The 22,500-nt window shown below is 42.1% G+C and overlaps 1 protein-coding gene across 2 annotated transcripts in view; it reads right to left on the bottom strand.

Moving 5' to 3' along the window:
- The window catches only part of ZEB2 (zinc finger E-box binding homeobox 2), a 113,026-nt gene that overhangs the window by 2,951 nt on the left and 87,575 nt on the right, over positions 1 to 22,500 (bottom strand). For both annotated transcript variants that reach the window (XM_063401020.1, XM_063401019.1), the window contains 6 exons: positions 21,822 to 21,893; positions 15,574 to 15,762; positions 14,658 to 14,872; positions 12,044 to 12,152; positions 9,215 to 11,184; positions 7,053 to 7,233 (listed from right to left, as the gene is read on the bottom strand). In XM_063401020.1, coding sequence (XP_063257090.1) covers positions 7,053 to 7,233; positions 9,215 to 11,184; positions 12,044 to 12,152; positions 14,658 to 14,872; positions 15,574 to 15,762; positions 21,822 to 21,893 — 2,736 coding nt within the window. The remainder of the gene's footprint in view (positions 1 to 7,052; positions 7,234 to 9,214; positions 11,185 to 12,043; positions 12,153 to 14,657; positions 14,873 to 15,573; positions 15,763 to 21,821; positions 21,894 to 22,500) is intronic.

Below are 22,500 nucleotides of genomic sequence, written 5' to 3' on the forward strand. Positions count from 1 at the left end.
TATGCTAATTTTTTTTTCTATCCACTCACAGCTACCTTCAAGTCCCACTGTGAAAGTTCACATTTAATAAGGTGTGATTAACGAATCCTCAAGGAAGCCAAAATTGTGTTATGAAATGAAGGGGAGATCTGGCAGCAAGGAAAATACAGGAGAAACCACAGCTAAAGTAACCCAAGTGAGAGGGAAACTAGTAGATGCCTGGAAATTAGGGCTCAGACTGCATTTCTTTGTAAGGGAATTTCCTAGGTTTGCACACATATAAGGTTTCTTTTTTTCCTTTATTTCTCTTTATAGTAAAATTGGAAATTTAAACTTGATAAATTGAATTATAATAGTATTACTTGCATTTCCTAAATCCACATTTCTGCCAATTTAACCTGTTGGTTAAAAGTCAAACTCAAAGGAAACTCTGGACTTTGAGCTATAAATGTATTTTGGCTTTGAACCTCCAGCCTTGACCTGGGGGTGCACCAAATCCAGAGCTGGAGTCAGCTACCTGCGATTCAGGGCACAAGTTTAGCCACGAAGGGGAAATCCCAGAGTCTTAGCTCAGGAGATTTAAGCACGATCAAGTCACTTACTCAAATTAGCTTAAAATCCCAAAGCACCCTCAGCCTAAGCGCTCTCAAACCCCGGCACTGCCAGTGGAAAACCCTCATGGATGAGCTGGGAGCTTTCCCAGTGCTACCAACACCCAATGGGATGAACCTCTGCCCTGACCCAGTTGTCCTGCTGATTACCCTCAGAGCAACACGTTGGTATCCCCTTGCTAATACCTCAATAATTGCTAATTTCCCATCTTTTCTGCTCCTTGCAGGCTTTCTGCATTTTTTCAGCACTGTTTTAGTGTCCTCCTCACTGAACTGCCCACGTTATCTCAGTCCCTCACTCTGGCTTACTTTTCCTTAACATCAACAAGCCCAACCTTGTCTTGTTCCACTTCTCCATCATCACTTCTCCATTATTTCAAATTCCCTTTTTTTTTTTTTTTTAAATGCACACTACAGCTGATTCCCACTACACCCTTCTCTGTCCCATCCTGGGAAACAATTGACGTCAGATTGGATGGGGCCCTGAGCAACCTGGTCTAGTTGAAGTTTTCCTTGGTCATTGCAGGGTCTAGATGACTTTTAATGATCCCTTCCAACCCAAACCCATTCTGTCTATGATTCTCGCCCCACAGTTGTGCTCCATGCAGCTCCCAGCACTTTTCCTTTCCTCAAACAGAAGTTAACCACCTCCACTGCTCTCATCCAGACTTGCCTCCACCCACCCTTCCAAAAGCTGGGTGATGTGCTCGTCCCTCAGTCTTTGCCTGCTTTGCTCATCCTTTGCATGTGGCATTCGTGCCACACACAGATGTAGTCTGGCAGGGAATCATCCATATTTTATGAATTAATTTAGAAATGAATAGATTAAAATACTTCATATTTTCATATTAATTTATGTTAGTACTAAAAAGGAAATGCTAGAGCTATTTAGTCTACCACATCCATATCAAGGCCTCAGTTTTGATCTGAGGGAACCTGACAGCTTGGGCAAAGTTCTTTGTTCAATCACCACACAGCATACCTTAGCAGTGCTCAGTGTGCAGCTGTTACAACACTAATTGAAATATGTTTTTAAATGTATCAGGTTTCCGAACATTTGCAGAATTATTTTCGTATCTCATGTGCAAACCCCAGTATTTCAGCCATTTAAAATGAGTGTTTAATCCCTACAATGTGTTAGTAAGTCATAAAATAAAACTGGACGAAGGTATTTTACACTGGGGATGGGGATAATTCTGCAATTGTAGGTGGGTGAGGAGCACCTGCAATTTTAGGAAACCAGAGGATTCCCAGCTGGTTTGGGTTGGAAGGGACCTCGAAGCTCATCTAATTTTACCCCCTGCCATGGGCAGGGACACCTTCCACTATCCCAGGTTGCTCCAAGCCCCATCCAACCTGCCCAGAGCCTCACCACCCTCACAGTGAAGACTTTCTTCTTAATATCTAATAATATCTCCCTAATATCTAAAATCCTAATACCTAAACCCACTCTTGTTCATTTTGAAGCCATCACCTTGTCCTAGAGCCCTGTCATGCAGTGTCACAATACAATTGGAGTAGAGATAAGTCAAAAGGAAGCAGATTTGACATGTCACCCCACAGGCTGTACCAATCCCATCTGAGATCCCCTGTGTCATCCATGGGGGATGGAGCTCAGAGAGATGGACCCAAGGAAGCTCACGGAAGGGCTCATGAAACACTTGAGTTTTGTCAGATGGATGAGTGATGTAGATGCCACATTTTGCAATGAAATTAAATTATAAATCTCTTGCAAATATCTAGAGGAAATGTTTGGGCCTTTTTTTTTCTTCATTGTGAAACACAGGTTCCCATGGGGGCCCACGCTCAGTCTATAGAGGGGAAATTATAACTAATCTGTTTGCAAAGTCTCTAAAATTGCATTCCTGTTAAAACAAGACAACAAACAAAAAAAATCTCTGATAGTGAGTATCTCCCAGTCTTCCTGGGCTAAAAGTCTTTGACTGAAAAGCTGTGCATTTCCCATTTGCAGTGGTATAAAAGTCACAAGACATCAGATCACAAGCTATCACTGGTCCCAGACTAATATCACCCATCCTTTGCCTAAGGCAAGTGGGTCTCTTTTCCATGGGAGGGGGCCAAACAGAAATCCCACTCTTTGGAGGGAAGAAGGAAACATTTTTGTGACAGTTTGTTTTTATTTTTTTTTTAAAGGCAGTTCTTTTGAAGCTGCTCGGGGGTTTGGATGTTAGATGTAGTCCCAATGGAGATGGATTAGTGGCCAGAGCATAGCAAAGCGGTCAAAGGTGCAAGATAAATGCAATTTATATATAATTGCCCAAGCTGCACCTGTTCCATTTTCAACAGGAGACCTCGTCTGCAGACAAAAACACAGAATATATCCTTTTTTTTTTCTTTATTTGAGTGTAAAATGGGGAATTCTAAACTTGTATCAGAGTAAAGCAAGAAAAAATAACCTTTAAATAGCATGTAAATTTTTTATGAATCAAGCTCTAAATAAAGAAAACTCCCAAGCTGGGAATTCAAAATACTAGCCAGAGAGAGCTGATTTGCTACCAGACTCAAGAACAATATTTAGTTTACAGAATCAATCTGGAAATAAAACTAGTGCTTGCATCAGCATGAAAGCTACAAAAATAAAAAAGAGGTCTTAATAAAATATACAGTGGAAAAGGAAAGGATAAAAGCCCTAGCACAGCTATGAGGCCCTCAACAGCCCGCACAAGTAATAAAATAGAATATGATGTAATATAGAACAACAATGAAAGGATTTCAAATTTCTAGGTAGGATTCTGAAAAACTGTTTCCAGCTTTTGTTGTGGAGCAGGCACGCTGAGAGTTCCCCTGTGAAGCTACAACAAAGCTGGTGTGTGGCAGGCATGGGCATTGACGAGGGCAGAATAAACATAACCTTCACCTTACTCCTCCATCACTGGACCAGAATATTTCTGTTTCTAAGTGCTCCATTCTTGCTCTCCTGCTCACTTGCCCACTCCTGCTTTCCCTCCTTATCAGCAGCACAAAGAGTTTTTCTCACCAAAGCATCAATGCTTTGCCATGAAGGCAACCACCTTCTTCGCCTTTCATAAGGAAAGTGTCTTGAACCTTGTGCTAAGCAGCTTGGAAAAATCTGAGATTAGACACATCCCATATTGGCTCAACTAATTTCAGCCTGTCCAAATTAGGACGAGTCCGTAAGACTCCGCAGGAAAATCATGTGAGCACTGAACGCCTGAGCTACCTGCCATGCTCTGCACCCTAATTACAGAGCTGCACGCCCTGCCTTTAAGGAAACAGGACCTTGTGAAGCTCATACTCTAAGAGGGACACATAACTTCTCTCAAAATTCAATGGCATCCCAAAATTAAATTGTCAGAATTTGGTTCTGCAACGAACAGTGGCCTCTACACTAAATTTCAGATGAGCCAAAGCTAACGCAATTCACTCATTGCAGTAACATGATACATTTCCCTTCTCCCCATGAAGCTGAAAGCTATTACAGAATACCACCAATACTGTACAAATTAGAAACTACGGATTGTGAAATTTGTGGCCCTTTTTTCTACTGTGGTCCAGCTGTGGCAGGCATGGTGTACAGAGGTAATCACGGAGCTCTTTGTCCTGCAGCTGGCCACACAGTCCTACCAAAAATTCTTGGGTTGACAAAAAGAACTGGCCAAACCCCATTCTTCTTCCCCTGGCATGGAAACTCAGCTCGGCTGCAACACCTAAACATTCCTGTTTTCTTCTTTATAACACTTGTTTAACAATAAACAATGATTCAGACAGCTTATGTAGTTTTACCTGTCAGTGTTTTGCTTCAAATGATTTCCCTACGATAAATTTTTAGGGGCCTCTGTCTGACTCTTTTAACACTTGTTCTGTCACTGGTTGCAATAGGTACGTGGACGTTGAGAAGGGGTGACAAATAAAAATCTGATTGCCCCAAAGTTCTAATAAAACATATGTATTCTTCTTACACAGAAATAAGGACATTGTTATAAACAACATCCATTATTTTGTGCTTCTCCAGGAAAGATAGGAAACATTCCAGTTCCTCCTAAAATATGTTTTTAATGAAGTTACAACAGCTCATGATCAGCTGCTCAGAAAACAGCAACCCCCTCAGAAAAAAAGGCCTTTTTCTCTTTTCTAGGTTTCAAAAGGTGGTTGAAAAACCTAGGCCTGCTCTTACAATGACCCCAAAGGCAGAAGAGGGTGTTGCTTTCAATTTGGTCCCTTCCACTGAACACAGACTGCAGTTTCACACCTATGTTATTAATGCAATTACAAGCTCTGCCTGAAACTATCAAATTAATTTGAAATTCACTTAAGATGCACCTGAGCCATTAGCCAGGGTGCCAGTGCAGTGTGCCTCCTGAAAGCTGTGCATGAGGTGTTGGGGCTGGCCAGCCAAGCCTCCCAACCGCTCAAACACAGGTGTGATGCACTGAGGCTCCATAAAAGCAAACACATCCCTGATTATAGTACTTCCCACTTTATCCAGTGAGCTCCATCACAGGATATCATGAATTAATATTTACAACACCCCAGAGAGGAGGGCTGGTATCATTTCCCCGCGTTTCAAAGATGGGCGAAGGTGAGAGAAAGCTGAAGCAATTTGCTGTAATTCACAGAGGAAGTCTGTGGTGAGGGAGGGGAGAGTGCAGCGCTCTCACTGCCTGTGCCTCTGCCACGAGACCATCCTTCCTGTCCCTAAATGCCAGGCTCCAGCCTGATGATGTGCTGTAGTTCTAGTGTATTAAATCTGACACCCTATACATGTTCTGGATCATAAGGCTGAGTCCCATAAAATTGATGGACGTGATGTTGAGAAGCCAAAAGGGACAGAGGGAAGAAGCAGGAGAAGAGTCCCTGCATTGCAGCTGTGTGGCATTTTTCTAGGCAGTAGGTTCCCATGCTACTTCAAGACCATAACATATTTTTGCTATTACAAATGCAGTTTATTTTGCAAATCAAGGTGATTGCACACATTTCAGCTTGTCAAATTTTCAGCCTTTCAACCATATGTCTGCCGACCTTATGGACTACCAACTTTATGGGATTCAACCATATGTCCAGATCCTGATATATATGAAGGCCAGTTCTAACATAAGAGCTTTACAGTAGTAGTGTAGTAAACCATAATGTTTGCAGATGGCTGTAATAAAATCATTCAGGAGAGGAAAGGTGCAGGGACGTAAAGCCTTCAAAGCTTCTTCTACTGAATAAACAATTTGATCTGAATAATGTAGTGGGAAGTATATTCTGCCAATGAACTGGCTGATCCAGTCCAAAATGTTGCTTTTAATTTTCTTTCCTAATCCCACGTGTATTTTAACTTCCTTTTGTATTTTCCTTTGTGGGATTAGCTTAAAATTTGGAGGAAAAGTATAAGAAGGAAAAATAACAAAGTAAAGGATTTTGGTTTAAAGGCACAGTCCACTTCTGAATTGTAAATTTTTCATCTGTGAAAAGCCAAAGGGTTATGTGGGGCCTGGAAGATGTATTAATAGAGAGCTATAATGTTTTTACCCTCACATGGTGAGATTGAAGGATGATGTGACTTGCTTCATTTCCTGAAGCGGGACTCAGCTTTCAAAGTTAAGGCAAGTTTCCTCCTGAGAAAACTTTTTCTGACTCTAGGAAGTTGGAGTTTGGTTTATGTCCTGCTGCACAATAATTCAGATGATAATTCACATTCCCTTTGTCCAGCATAACTTGATATCTCTATTATTTGAGAAGCTCCGGTCCCACTTTCCCCTAGCTGAAGCATGCTGAGCCAATGTGTGGCCCTCAGAGAGCTCTGTCCTGGCTGACAGTGGGGAAGGGAGCACTGTCTGTAAGGGGAGCCACGGCCAGCATAGGTGTGATGGAAGGTCTTTTTCAAACCAAAGTATTTTTTAAGCTGACAGTGTGTGGTGAGCTTTGGCAAGCTTCCTTGAACTCGACAAAAATCACTTCCTACTCAGGAAAGAAGGGAACCTTCCCTGGGCATTAACTGGGAAGCGAAAAAGTGAACTGCAACCTGCTTATGCTGCTGCTGTGCAAAATCACAGCGAGAGGAAACCCCCCTGAGCTGCTGACTTTCAGATAACTTGGCCAGAGCCAGCTCTTATGCTAACGTCAGTGGCAGTTTTCCTATTGGATCAAATGGAGCAGGGTCAGATAGTGTCTAAGAAACAAGAAACACACTGTCACCCTTCCTTCCATGCCAGACTTTGTGTTGACCAAGTTGAAGTTTTTTCTGAGTGCTAGGGCCTCATTTCAAGAGGGCCTGGCCTGGGAGATGATGATTGCCACAACCCCTACCAACATTCACCCCATCACACCCTACTGTCCTTCACCAAGCAATAACCATCAAGAAAAACTAAAAAATAAGTCAGAACAGAGCAAAAGAATTTTTTGAAAGCCTCAGCACCTTCACATTGTACTCATGAAAGACTATGAAGAGCAGAGCACAACCCTCAATGCTGCCCTCAGCGTGCGCGGCTGCCCTACCTGTGTGCTCGTATTTGTGTCGCAGCAGGGAACTGCTCTTCTGGAATGTCTTGTCACATAAGTCACACGCGTACATGCCACTCTCTGTCTTCTTGATCTTCTTCCGGGACAGACAGGAGTCGGAGTCCGTCATGTCGTCGAGGCCGGACATGTAGTCTGGGGTTCCATCAAGCAATTCTCCCTGTGAGGGAACCACTCGTCAGCGACCGCCGCTCCCACCGCCAACCCTGCCCAACAACCACCCCAGGCAAGTTAAAATCACGCCTCCGTGGTCCCTCTCAGCTTAGGAATATGAATAATGAAACTACAGATGATGGAAAGTATGGAAATAATGAGGAGCCTTCTACCTCTGTGCCTCAAACCAACTTTCTGTCTTTGAGCGCTCTGCAGTAATGTGGTTTGCACAAACCAACAGTATTTACCATATCAGCACTAAACACTTCCAAGAAAGTGTGAAGAGGAGGCCTTTAATGGCCAGCAAAAGGCATTGTATCATTTTACAGAGGTAAATATAAGCAACATCTAAGGGATCATTCTTTTCAAAATTCCAAAACTTGGATGTATTCTGTATCTGTAGAAAGGTTTTAATTGAATTTTATATTTAGGTACAAATGTTATTATTATGCAATCCATTTAAATGTATGTCTCCCGACTAAAGGCCTCAAGCTATATTTTTATATTTAATTTTGTAATTTGAAATAGGGAATATTAATAACACTTTTTATCAATGTTCTATCTATGTTAAAACAGCCTTCAGCATTAAGCAATAATGAATGTGGATCAGTAAATTATTAAATTTCTTGATATTTATTTTGTCTCGATCCAAAGAGAGTGCAAACTTGCATGATAACATACATTTCCATTTGCTATCACACAGTTCAGTTTTCTTAGACTAGGTTTGCACTAATTAATATTAGAGAAGATTAAATAGGCTTAAATACATTTACAAAGAGGGCAGATGTACTGTAAATTGGAATAGTGGAACAGCTGTTATGGAGGTGCAGTGCTATTTATGCTTCTATTGTGCAAAGAGGGATTACAGTCTGTAATGTAAAACCATACCTGATTTTCACATTTGAAACTATAAAACATTTACTAGTCAGTAAAATTACTAATAGACGGTAATGGGACATGGGGGAACAGGCGCAAATGTAAGAAAAAATTATTAATCTATAATCAGTTAATCTCATTTAACTAAACTCTGTACGTTATATCTGAATATACCCAGAAAAAGGCTATAAAAGTACAAGACCCCTGTGGAGCCTCTCTTCACTGTAGGCATGCAAGGGACAAAATCCTTTGCTACACCTGCGTTGACTCTGGGATGACCTGAGGGAAGAATTACAGGTTGTACCTGGGCATGAAGAAGTGCTGACCCAGATTACATCCAGGGAAAGACTTTGTCTGCAATTAATGGCCCTGGCTGCTACCTCTCCAAATAATTTCATTTAATCTCTGGGGTTTTTTCAAAGCTGTTCCAGATGACTGGCAGGATTAGAAGACTAAGAGTCTGGGAAGAGCTGTAGGTGGCCCAAAGGAAGGGGCTATGGGTCAATGTTTCTTATCCCCCAGACATTCATGACAAGAGAGGACAACTTTCCCCAAAACTATGGAGAAGGAAGCTCTGAAGGCTTTCAGTGAATTTCAGTCTACGAGGCTGTATGGACATCTGCTTAGAGGAATATAACTTTGTGTCTGAGTGTGGAGGTGACTCCAAAGGGATCTCCCACTGCTCCTTTTCTCTGTGGTGAAATGTAGTTATACCCTGAAGAGATAAATTACAAAGTTTCCTTTTTTTTTTTTTCTCTAGGATACGATTTTTTATGGACATTAACATTATTATTGTTATTGTGGTTATTATTATTATTATTACATTGCCATACAAATCTAATGAGAAATGGCTGAACTCTTAACAGAACAAAGATCATTATACCTGTTCAAAGTAATTGGTACGGCTTCTAAATCCAAGTAGAAGTACTTTTAAGTTAATTTCAATTTATTTTCCTACTCTACCACGTCTTTCCAAGTTCAGACTTCAATAAACTCTGCTAATTTTGTTGGAAATGTTGATTATAGCTTTGGGCTTTTCCTCCTCCAACAGAACATGTCACAAAATACTAAACTCTAGCCTTTCAAAGGAGAAAACAGTTGAAACCATTTACCTGAAATCCTTGTTTCCGCTGGTACTTTCTCCTTTGCTGCATATCGGCAAAAGTAGCTGCTCCAGTTGGGTAGGTATAGGCCATATGTGGTAGGAAGCTCATCTGATCTAGTCCTGGGTATGGTCGCAGCCCAGGAATACTGGTCTGGACTGGTGGCATAAAAGTGGCTGGGGGAAATGCGCTCTGTGGTGGAAGTGTTGTGTATAAAGGTTTGGCACTAAATGGGTTCATACCAAATACTGGGTTAGTGCTTTTATCCAGATTATTTGAATTAGAAAACTCCTTCTTGATAAAAGTCAAGTTCAGCGGCTCATCTGAGTTTTCAGATGATGATGAAACACTGTTGTGTTCTAAATTTACACTATTAGATTTTGTTTTGTTCTTTGTGGCTATAATACTTTTGGGTTCCTTCATTTGTTTTGGTAAAGACAAGTCCAATGGCTCAGCCTGAAGCTCCTCAGAAGAGAAACTGTTTGGAGTGTAAGAACTACTGTGGGAGTTTTTAGAAGATGTGGAAGAAAGATTTAAAGGAGAAGGAGTATTGCTCCTAGAGTGGTCCAATTTATCAACTGGCTTAATATTGGTAAAATGAGGAGGTTTTGTTAGCCTGAGAGGAGTATCACAATTAGTAACACTGTTATGGAGTTCAGCTATAGATGGTGAAGTTATAGAGTCCACAGGCTTTATTGGAGATCTGGCTGACAAAGAGTCTTTAGTGGGAGTGTTGTTGGTGGCAGCCAGCGCCACCTTGGCACTGGCCCTTTCCAGTGATGGTGACCTGGAACTTGAATACTGGTAGACTTTTCTTTGTTCAAACCATTCCTTCACAAATTCCTGAGGAAGGCCAACAGCAATGGAAATTTTCAGTAGTTCATCAGAGTTGGGTTCCATATTCATAGCATAATATGCTTTAAGTACAGACATGTGGTCCTTGTATGGGTTGATGGGGCTAGTCATTCCTTTCTCAGAAAGTACAGATGACAGCAAGAGGGTTTGCTTATCAAACACTCCAGGTTTGTTGGGAACCATGTTCTCGTGAGGCTGAAGGACTGCCTTGATTTCTTCGTTCATTTTACACAGGTAACGCTCATGCTGATGCAACGGAATGGGACCAGGAAAGCTTTCTTTACAGAACTGGCATGAAAATGGAGTGGATACGTTGTGGTTCTCTATCATCTTGTCTTCAGTTACCAGGTCTATTAGGGTTCGCAGCTTCTCTTTTTTAATGTTATTGAGCTGCCTCCTTGAGTCTGTGGTCAAGCTCTGGAGGCAAGCTTTGGCTTCATTGACTTTCTCTAATGTGTAGTCAATAATACTTTTAGTGGCACCATTATGACTTACTACTGGAAGACCCACGGGGGGAATATTGGGGGAGGTAACTCCTTGTTCCTCGGCTTGAGAGCATGAATCCTTCATATGGTAAACCTTCAACTTGGAGATCTCTTCAGCCTTGCAGTCCATTTTCTGCCTGGAAACCGTGTTGTCCACAATCTGTAGGACCTTCTGCACCTCGCTTAAATTGCTGCCTACCGCAGGAAACCCGAGCAATGGTGCTTCCATCCCTACACCTAAGTGCTGCATTGGACTTTGAGCAGATGCGTGAACTCCTAAGGGGCTGGTTGCTCCAAGTCCACCATTCATAAAAGGACTAGTTGCACTAAACCCATGTGAGGCCATAAGAACCTTGTACTCATTGAAATCTAGTGGTTCTGTTTTAATTTTCAGTAGGCCTGTTTGCTCAGACATACTAAGTGGTTTGCCATTCTCCAGCTTGTTTCTCAGCTGTGTGATGGCTGAATTAGTAGGAGAGGAAGATACAGAATTAGGAGAAGAACCCGTCTTGATATTGTTTCTCATTCTGCCATTTACAGAGATTAAACCAATACACTTCTTGCTGCTGATGTGCGAACTGTAGGAGCCAGAATGGGAGAAACGTTTCTTGCAGTTTGGACACTCATATGGTTTTTCACCTAAAATCATAATTAAAACCAAATGTTAATTATCATTCTTGCTGCTATAATTGCAAGAGATTGCATTTGGTATCTAACTGATTGCCTGTGTATCCAGTGATTAATAGTGAGGGAAATATTAATTCTACGAACATGGCCACACACCACACTCCTTTACCCTCCTCTTTCTACAGGTTTTGAGGTCAGTTTGGACCCAGGGTCTCCAGGTGGCAACAGCCATCAAAGTGTGAGATTGTCTCCAGATTGACCAGGGCAAGTCACAGGTAAGCACCCTGTGGGAAGGGGAGTCAAATCAAATCAAGACTGTTCAAATTTGATTTGTTTTGTTTGGTTTTTTTCTGCCTCAAAATTTTCACCGAGTATGAGCATCTCTATGAGAAACTGAGTCCTGATGTTAGAACCTCCACGTCAGTTTGTGTCTGGGCTGAGCCTGGTGACATTTTGTGTGCTGAATTCTGCATCAAGTAGGAGAGCCAAAATGCCCAAGTCATTCAATCTGAGAGGCTTGGCAGTTTCTTGTTATCTGAGAATATGAGTTGTATTTCACTCGGGGGGACTTTTTATTTTGGAAAATATAATGGACTCTTCAGGTTCCCGCTGCACAGCGATGAATGAATGCTTCTGAACTCACACTGCCAAACAATCTATATTATTTGCAGGAAGCTTTACTATTTCCAAATCTTTTAGCGAGACCGTGGTATTACCAGCGTGATAAATGAGGATGACTCAGATATCACTTATGAAATACCTTGGTAGCTCCAAGAAGCCAGAAGCAGAACTGTGTAAATTTTAAGCAGTCTTTAAAACTCAGCTAATTAAACAAAATGCAAATGAGCACACCAGCACCTCCGCTACTCACCACTGTGAATTCGCAGGTGTTCCTTCAGATGGTGTTTATATTTGAAGGCCTTGCCACACTCAGTGCATTTGAACTTACGATTGCCTGCTCCTTGGGTCAGCATTTGGTGCTGGGAGGAAAAGAAGGAAAAAGAAAGAGATACCAACATGAATTTTATGCAAGAGAAACCATGAATTTCAAGCTTAAAAAACAAAAATTAAATTAATGTGACTCTGAATTCGTCAAGCGGACCAAAAGGTCTGCATGTACATTTATTTGTCTCATCAGTGTTGCAATAAAAATCAAAATGTTGGCAGTAAACCGAAACAAATGAGAAAGTACTTTCACATGAGCATTCGATATTTGCTTTAGAATTATTTCCTAAGTCTCTCATCAGAAATGTGTTGCTTTAAGGTATCTTACAATGAGAGAAACAGTTTTATAAGAAGATTTGTGGCTCTTAATATTCCTAGCAGATTCTGAACATGTGGGACTCAGCTTGTTTAAAAATTCTGTTTACTGCATGCGGAGGAAAAAGAGAAACACTGTTGTTAGTGGCATTTCGTGTAAGATTTAATTCATTATCAAGCAGGAGAGACTGCGTCTTCAGCATAAGCTGCTGCTGGAAATGTTTTTTTAAATCACAGAGCAGCAGGAAAGACTTGAGCTACCTTTCGTGCCGTGTTTTCCCCCAGTGCTCTTCTGAGGGGCGAGGGAAAGTTGAAAGTTAAAAGTGGTGTAAAGATATAATCAAAGGCAGCTGACCTTTTTGCAACAAGCAAGGAAAGCCCCATGACTTTGAATTTGGAGAGAAAAAAATAATTAATTAAAACCTAATTATTATCTTGATAATCATGTAGCCAACCACTCTGGATGCTCAAGGTAGGAGGTCAGCCTTTTGCATGCAACCACAACACAAAAGCCTTTTGCAGGAGCGGGGAGGGGGGAAAAAAGGCAGGGAAAAAAAAAAAAGGAAGGGGAAAAAAAAAAAAAAGGCAGCGCCGAAACGGTATGACAACTGCGAGGGTGTGCTGCCTCTTCCCACATTCCTGGCGAGACAGATGGTGTTACATGGGACACAGGGAGGTTTGTTCAAACAGCAGCAACCTTCAAAGATCAAGCAGAGCCCAGCCCGCCGCGCGCCATTGAGGGACCCGCGCTCATATGTTGCTGAGTTGCATAAACAAACAGCAACAGCTGTTTTGTCTCCCCCCATCGCCCTCTGAGGACTACTATAAACTTTAGTTGTGCCACTGTTAATATGATACAATCATTTTAATTTACTAATTGTAAATGCCACGAGCAAATGAGGGGACTTTTCAACACCAAAGCTACCATTCATAATGCGCCAGTACCAGCGCGCTCTCGCATGTGAAATTTCAGGCAGTTACGTTGGATAAATATCCAGGCGGGTTTTGTTCCCTCCCCTGGTGTTTTTAATGATACAAGGCAAAAGGAAGAACCTCACGGTGGATCAGGTTAGGAAAAATATACATGGGAAAATTTGTTTGTCAACTGGAAAAGCCATGGGAAGGAAAGAATAGGAGAAAGTGCTCTGGAGCCATTTATATTGATTTAAGATCAAGCAAAAGATACAGTTCTCTTAAAAATGCTAATTGCAAAAATCGCATGATTGGGAAGATGTGTGTTTGCCTAACTGAATTTACCTTCTGCTGAGAAAAACCTACCAAGAGAAATCCAGTTGATTGTGATTTTCAGCTTTTTAAGAAAAATAAATACGTCATAAAGCCTTTATAATTTGACACAATGCACACATCTATTTATTCAACTTTTAACTACGTCATTAGAGTTTCCATTACAGCCCTCCTTAAGATGGGTTTTTAGAGGTAATTCTCCAGCTAGGAGCAGTTTTTCTGCTGGTGTGTAAAGAATTTTGTGGCGCAGGTCTATCGCCAGCCCATCTAGGAGCACTAGGAAAGCTCAGTCACCCGTTTGAGACACCAGCATTTCCTTAAAATGTGGCACTGATATAATATTACATGCACCCCATCGAGGAAAAAACTGCTTTGATTTATTGCAGATATGCTGCCGGGCTATACAAATGAGAGCAATGCCCAATTCTAGTGGCACAATCACAAATGATAGCCTATGTGTACTGTCGGAAGAGTTCTTCTCAAAATGTGTAATTATGTCTAACAAACGATTATACAAAATACGCATAATTTCATGTGATTGAAAAGGTTACTCAAAAAGTAATGAAAAAATATTAGCGGATCTTTTAGTATGTCTTGGAGCCCCTATTTGCAACACTGCAAAGTAAAACTAGGTGAAAAATGGAATTAAAATTGCTGAGATGTTTAATAATGTATAATTAAAATGCTACAGTTTCATTCACTTTTTGAGGAACATAAAAACGAAACTAAAGTCAAGTTAAAGTGCAAATAAAATTTCTAAATTAGAAATTAACACACTCATTCGATCGTGAACATAAGACTATTAAATCATATTAGAAGAGACCATCAAAAAATCATTTAGACCTCAATTAAAGCTATTACCATTAAAAGATCTGCATCTTCAAAATGCCATGAAAAATTAATAATGATTGCCAATCAAAGCAATATCGTTTCTCTAAGGGGTTATTACAGAAAGAAATCACTTAAAACCAGCCCCCCACCTGATCTGTCCCTGGCTTGTGTGTCACCATATGCCGCTCGAGCTGGGTGCGGTAGGCAAACGTGTAGTTACAGAGAGGGCACGAGAAGTTCTCCTCGTTCTTCTCGTGGCGGTACTTGATGTGCTCCTTGAGGGACGTCAGGCGCTTGTAGCCCCGGTCGCAGTAGGGGCAGGTCAGCAGTTGGGCGAAGGCATCTGGAGTTCCAGGTGGCAGGTCTGCGCCCCGGGATGGGGGGGGGTGGAAAGAGAGGCAGGCCAAAAGGTCAGCAAATCAATGGCAGCTCATGGGCTGATTGCCCGGGATGGTATGAGAGGAATCGCCGCAATCTGCTGCCCGGGAGGGAGGGACGGCGCTTCCAACCGGCGGCGGGAGGCACCGGCACCCGCGCACGCCCATGGCAGGCGCGCAGGGCCCGCTCGGGACCCCGCCAGGAAATTAACCGTGGGCATCACTCCTCCCGCAGGCCTGGCTGGCTGCAAAACTAAGAAATACTTTTCCTGATCAATTGGCAATTTGCATTCCAGCCCCAGCTCATTACGTTACTTATGCCATTGACCGAATCCTTCCTACTGACTCTTCTCGAATTATTTATCAAGGCATTGGAGAGCAATAGGCTGGCTACTCTGCCTTTGGTTGCATTAAAACTCTATTAAAAACTTCCCAAACTCCCAAGAACATGCAGCAGCCTTTCTCCTGTTTAAATTCAGCTCTTCAGTTCACCCACCAAATAATACAAATGTGCTGACTAAAAAATCACAATACACTGAAATTACAGCCCCAATCTTTGCTCATGAAATTCCATGCCGCTGCAGCTGTTCTTCAATTTTTAAGGTAAACACCCAGGCATGTAGTGCATTTATAATTGCAACAGCTGCACGAGGTCAGGATACTGGCTAAAAATGAATTACAGCCTCACCATTTTCTTCTTGCCCATTGGCCTCTGGAGTGCCAAGGCGAGACAGTTCCTCAGGGGCTTCAGGGTAAATAATGGCTGTGTCGCTGCGCTGCAGGTACTCTGCTATGCTGACTGCATGCCCGTCTCCTTCCTCCAGTTTCCTTTTGGCAAAATATTCCTCGAAGTCCGACGTGCAATTTGCGTTCTTCACTAAAATAAGAGAGAGGGAAAAAGAAAGGGTGGTTGAGAGCATCATCCCAGAGAGCTTGGTCCGGTCAGCAGTGTTAGAGGTTGAGCAGATGTACTGGAGCCACAAGGCTGGGGCTGCAGCTGGATCCTTGCTCTCATCGGCCTTGCTCCAGCTCCCAATAAAATTAATGTGGGCTTTCCACCAGTGTGGATGGAAGTAAGGGCGGGCCGTTAAATTAACAAGAACACAGGGCTCTACAGGGCAGCAGGAGAAGTTTATGAGGCTTGGGTAATGCAGGTAATCTTTCATTGCTGGAACCTGAACAACCTTCACGGGGCTCCTGGGGGTGCCACAGCTTTTGGTATGAGCACAGCTCAACCTACAGGACTGAGCTCAGCTGCCCCTGGATCCCGCAGACCCCAAGACAGTGCCCATGTGGGAGATGGCACTTGCAGGTAGTAAAAGACCACATTTTTCTGAGACAGGTCCTGCCTCAGGCTGCTCTTTGTCAGGCACAAGAAGAAAACTGCTCACATCTTGCCGCTATTTATTTCCTCCCTGAAAATTTAACTTATAATGAGAGAATGGTTTGTTTTAAAAACTTACTGCCTCATGATTTCTGAAATAAAGCCACATGGTTTAGACCATAACAGGGTCACCAAGCTCAAAACTGACAGTCCATACAAGAGTTTTCCTTCTTTTCTTTAAATGTAACCTCAATTTTTTATTATCCATGCAATGTCCATGAAACATAATACATACTCAGCCTCAAAGAATCCTGTTACTAAAAATGTGCTTTTCTCCCCCAAGTATGAACACTGCTTACAGGAAAGACCTTAAAACTCTGGGATGTTATAGACAAATAATAATATAATTATACTAGAGGAGAAAAAAAGAGGAAATTATGATTTTCATCCTCTAGATTGTGTTTCTTTGTTTATTAACAAGTTTTGAAAGACACAGTTGGTGGCAGGGAACTAAAGATACTTGTTTCTAACTGACCATGAATGAAAAGAAAAGCTTATGATTGATTAAATTTTTAATGTATTTCTACTGAAGTGAAATAAGAAAATGAGGAAACACCATGGACTGTTCTGGAGTTCATGTAAAAGTACAACACTAAACAGCACAATTCTGCTGTCAGAGATGCCAGGGAGCAACATGGAGTGAACACGTGAAAATCAAGGGGGTTATGGTTTGTAACCACTGGAAATGAGAGACTAACCAGCTCCTTGGTATTTAGAAATGGGTAAATGCTCTGCCTCAGTTTCCTACGAAAATGCAAGGCAGTGATGCTGGCAGTGAAAACGAGACATGACCTCTGACTGGGGCACAACTGGGAGCCTGCAGCGCCTGATTTGAAGCTCTGATCTCGGCGTCATCGATAAAAGTAGATATCCGTCTCTGTAAACCTCATCCCTTTAGCCGATAAAATCAAATCCTCTGGCTGAGACAAATATGCCCTATTTTTCATATGAGCTGAGCAGCTTCTCAACCGTTTTGCAGCATTTTAGTGACACTGACCAAATGGCACAGGGCACGGGACTCTGGTTTTGGAAGGAAACTTCTGTTCCTATCGCAGGGGTGTTGTAGGGAATGGCTACACCACCACAGAGTTCTACTGGGTCCTACTGCAGCTCCAGTTACCATTTGCTATTAGCATGAGAATCTATTTTCCTCTTTCAACCCCAAATAAAGCAGGTTCTAGAGAAGGGGAGTGTGAGTGGGGAGAAGACAGAGTACTTTACCTCCATTTTGTCTTGGGAGAGAAATGTAACAAAATGGTGGTTACTGAGTACACCTTATGCACAAGAACATCACAGCAGGTGTAGGACTTCTTGTTTTTTATCAGAAAAAAAAGCTGAGGTTTTACTTTTTATGATGTAAACCTAACTTTTCGTTCCCCTAGATCTTCCAAGTGTTACAAGATCATCTACCCTCTGGCTTAACACTACCCAAGCTCCACTCCTTCTCTTGTCTTAGCAATAGATCCAAGGAAAACAAGTTTATTTTTGCCTAATCTAGGCCATGAGCCAATAAGTGCTACCTGTGAAGCAAGGAGAGGGAGCCTTTCTCCAGAGAGGAGAAATGGAATGGTTGAACCATACGATGGTTCTATGTCCCTTTTCTACCTCAGGTAAACTAGGGGTACTTGGAGTTTGCATCTGCATTTATAGGATTAGGATTCAAGCCACCAAGCAAGGCCTGAGTTAATTTCAGGAGCTCCCAGCCCCAAATCAAACCCAAATGAGGTTCTTCCTTTGTGCCCTCAAGTCTATCTGGAGGCTGATCCAACAGGCTATGGAGGACTGCTGCGATATTACCGGCCCTGGCTTCCTAATTCTCAGGATTATTTAGCTTCTATGTCTGTGCATGCAATCCAGGAGCTAAAGCAAATGTTTATGTCTACATTATAAACCCCTAAAAACAAGGGGATTTAGTGGAAAAGCTGATAGATCCTTCACTGGAACAACACAATCAGTGCTGCAATGCTGCAGATTAATACAGATAGTGAAAGGTGTCCATGTGGGTCTGGTTTCTCACCAGCAACATTACTGACAATTCAGACGTGGCTGGAAGCTCACCCAGAGGTATCAAAAAGACCCATCTGACAACCATTAGGTTTCTCTCTTGGCTTCTGGGTGGAAGACTTGCTTCCCCCCTCCAGGCCCTGATTTATTATCCATGCACAAAGCCATGTTCCCAGACTCCTTGTGGGCTGATGCACATCACACACTGCCCATCCCCTCCTGCGAGGCAGGAATTTCAGTGAGATCTATGGTGGGTGACCTCACCAAAGAGGTCTTTTTTTTAAGTTAATTATTGGAGCCTGGAGAGCAGAAATATTTTCAGCTCCAAAAGCTGATGTGGCTGTGTCACACAAAAATAAAACACATTAAGGAAAGCTATCTTTGGAGGCATTTAGGACCTTCCAAGATAAAGTGGGAGAGAGGTCCAAGGAGCTTGGGAGACCAGTTATTTTGTGTGGGAACTCGTCCTGCGAGATGGTGATAGCTGCCCTTAATCGCAAACAAAGCTAATAAAACCACAGCCTTCATTAGCCAGGAAGTGAGAGGCCCCCATTGGTACACACAGATTACAGCCTGAAAACGGCCTGTCCTCCAACCTGCCAAGTTTGGGTTCTGTTTTCCTCCTCCTGAAAGTTTTTCTTTCCTTTCTTTAAATTATGTTAAGATATCTTTACTTGAATTTTGTCAGATGTTACTAATTGAAATCAGGAAAACTTTTCTGTTTGTTTACAGGGATTTTGCTAATGTATTCTCTGCAAGCATCCCACTTGCAATAACCATAAAAGGTAGAATAAAATAAACCATAAGAATTTCTTCATTCACATTTTAAAAACCTCTTCTGCCAAACATCACTTTTTCAAGTCCCTATTGCAGAAATCCTCAGAAATATTTACAAATTCTTTTAGCAGGACCAAACTCCTAAATTTGCACCCTAATGGTCAATTCTGCTTCTTCACTATGAAGCCTCCATGGCTCATTATAAAAATGCAGCTGATTAATGTATGGATAACAAGATTTCTCTTTAAGTGCCACTAAGAAGTGGCCACTCTGACAATAGCAGAATAATTTAATAACGGAGACCTTTTATTTTAGTTTTCTGTCTCTACTAATGACATTTTGCAGAGAATTTGATGCTAAAAGTGCACCACAGGTATGGCATGCATCTACAGAGACTTTCTGGTTGGATGTACGTTTTTATTGGGTCAAGTCTCATCCTTACCTCAGCTACTTTATTGAACACCAGTGTCAGATCCCCTAAAACCTGCAGGGAAAAATTGAGGCAAAACACCCAAAGCCTATAATGAGGCTGAAGAGGAAAATTTTGAACAGTTCCCAGACTATCCAGGAAGGATCTCCAACAGCTCAGGGACTGATTTCTTCCCTTTCCTTGTCAAATAATGGTTGAGGTACCTCACTGGGCACGAAGGGGAGCTTTTAGTCCTAACAAAGGAAACTACAGGTCCTCATAGTCACCTGACATCTCCCACTCAAGGTGAAAAGATTGGCATAAGCATTTAATTTATCAGAGTATTTATTATGCCTAAGTAATCTAGCATTGCTCTTAACAGTCCATGGAGATTGCAGCAACTAAAGAAGCCTGTTCTACCCAACCTGACAAGGCATCAGCCTGCACTGAAAGAGGCTCTGAACACCTCAGTGACAAAAGGCTTGAATTTTTGAATGTCAGAGCAACTTGTGCTGGTTATTTGAGCAGGCCTCCCATCATAGCCACAGTAAAGAGGAGCCTGGGACTTGTGCAGGACATTTGGGGAAAGAATTGATAGGAGCCTCACACAGAGAAGCCCTTGCATTTTAAATGCAGACCACTGAATGCAAAGCACTCCTTGAGCCATGGGTTTGCAGTGGATCAAGCTGGGTAGGGTTAACCCTTATTTCTTCCATGGAAAACTGGTTCCAGTAGAAGCAGGACACCCCACAGACCCACTCAGGGTGAGCAGAGGGGCTGTGACAGGGCTCAGTGGCACCCCCAGTGAGATTTTGTGAGGCCAGTGATGAGCTGGAAGACAAGGACGTGAGCTACTGGAAGGGAAGGCACTAGGAGGACATGAAGTCTTCTCCTTCAAGCAGACCACATTGCAAGCATGAAAGGGTCAAGGGTTGTTATGGTAAGGAAAATATGTGAAAGGAAGTCCCACGGACTGATAGGGGACCTCAAAGGCTCTGGTAATGGTAATTCTGATAATCATCAAGCCTTGTTTCTCAATCAGATGTCTCTTAAAATACTGTTTCTCCAAGTGCTAAGCACAATTTTTCACTTTATTGCCATCTCTTGGAACTCACATAAGCTTTTGAGATACATATGTAGCCAGTTCTGCGCAGCAATATCATTAAGTACATACGTAAGGATGAACTGTGCCTCCGTGCCACCCTTCTTTCATGCATAATAAATCTAATGGATGAAGAAAGCAGCGACACGGTTTTATTTTCCTATTATTTTCCCCCTCAAGAGTGATAAAGTAAATTTCTTGTGTTGTTTAATAAGAGCACTGGGGTTTTATGTGGGTGTTACCAACATTAGGAAAGTGTGAGTAATAAAATCCTTGTGAGACTTTGGTACCACCTTTTACAGTAATATTTGTGGAGAGTATTACCTATGAACTAAATTTCATAATGGAATGCATAGAAATGTACTTATACTAGAAAACTCTTCCTTTTAGCTGTGTAAATCTATCTGCAATGTCTCAAATTGTGACAAAATGCAGAAGAAACTCTGGGTGATGTATGGCATTCAGCTGTGCTGAGGGTAGAGTGAAGCCTTTGGAAAGAACATGGTAAACCCCTGAATTCATTTGGATTAGAAAATAGCAACAGAAACCTTTTGCTGATTTGCTCTGCTACAGAAGAAGAGAGATGGCTCAGAGGTGATACCTGCTAAATATCTCTGTCACACTTCTTGTGCCACCAAATACATTGATTTCTAAGAAGAGGGGAAAGAAAGAGATGTGAAAAGTGGGGGGAAAAAATTAGCCAGAAACATTATAATCTCATAAATATGCATTTAAATTGCGTGTCTATGGATCTATGTAAGGGGTTTATGTGTGTCTGGCTGAAAAGATGTTTTCAGTCTCCGAAGCAGCTCACTCTGTGCACCACCCAAATCTGGGGCTGCCGAGGAGGGTGCACCCCATCCTCGTTATCAAGCTCTTTGTACAATCTCTCTCATTAAAAGGCTACTGTATCTTGGCCCAGCTACTTTAAACTATCCAAGGTTCACCCTGCCTGGGAAAACAACTCCTCACACTGCAGAGAACATCTCCCAAGGATGGAGCTATGAGGACTGGAGCTAAAATGTTGTAGGACACATTTTAGGAGGGGTAGCAATGTCTGTTCACTGCATGAATTGATCACTGCACTCTCGTGATCAAGTTGGGGGGGAGGAATTAAAAACCAGGAGAATTATGTCAGTATTTTCCAAATTTTTTAACTGAAAACAAGAAACACATTGCTTTGTCACTCTCACTCTTCATGCACAGCTAGCTCTACGTGATCTCAAAGAAAAGTGATGCTCACTCCATGCAAGGCCTTACCTGTACCATTGTTTCCAGTGGTCTGAATTGTGGCTTCAGGCCCCATAGTGTCATAATCTTCCTTCATTTCTTCTGTGAAATAAAGCATGCACACTTTTAGCACTGGCACGGCGGTGAATGGCGCACAAAGCTGGGGAGCACACTGCGGTGCCGGGGAAGATCCCGCTCGGGGAAGGAGAGAAAAGGGCTGTTGTGGACCTCCACACAATGCCTTTGTTCTGGGAAGTGAATGAGTTCAGCAGTGCTGCAGGGACGAGAACTTATTTACTTTAAACATGACAGCCAGTGGTGGAAAACTGAACTATTTGTTCGCAGTAAATGAAGGGCTTTTCCCAATATCAAATCTAATAAGCAGTCGGGTAAGAAAAAGGGATTTTTTTGGTTGTTGTTGTTCTTTTCTTTCCCCCCTACTTATTTAAAGAAAATAATCAGTTAACAGACACTGTGAGATCTATACCTGGAAGAAAATGCAAATGCAGAAGGAAGATGTAAGAACTTGTTGTATCTCCCTCTCCATCTATCTATCTCCACACAGATCTGAGCTGTCACCATCACTTTAACCTCGTTTGAGGCACAGCAAGTATTAATATTGAGTGGTGCAGAAATGTGACAAATCTTCAACCGTGGGCAGTTCTCCTCTACCCCTACTACTTGTTTGCATCTTCTGTGCACTGACAAA

Source organism: Prinia subflava, chromosome 6 (assembly GCF_021018805.1).
Source record: "Prinia subflava isolate CZ2003 ecotype Zambia chromosome 6, Cam_Psub_1.2, whole genome shotgun sequence".
Lineage (NCBI taxonomy): Eukaryota > Metazoa > Chordata > Aves > Passeriformes > Cisticolidae > Prinia > Prinia subflava.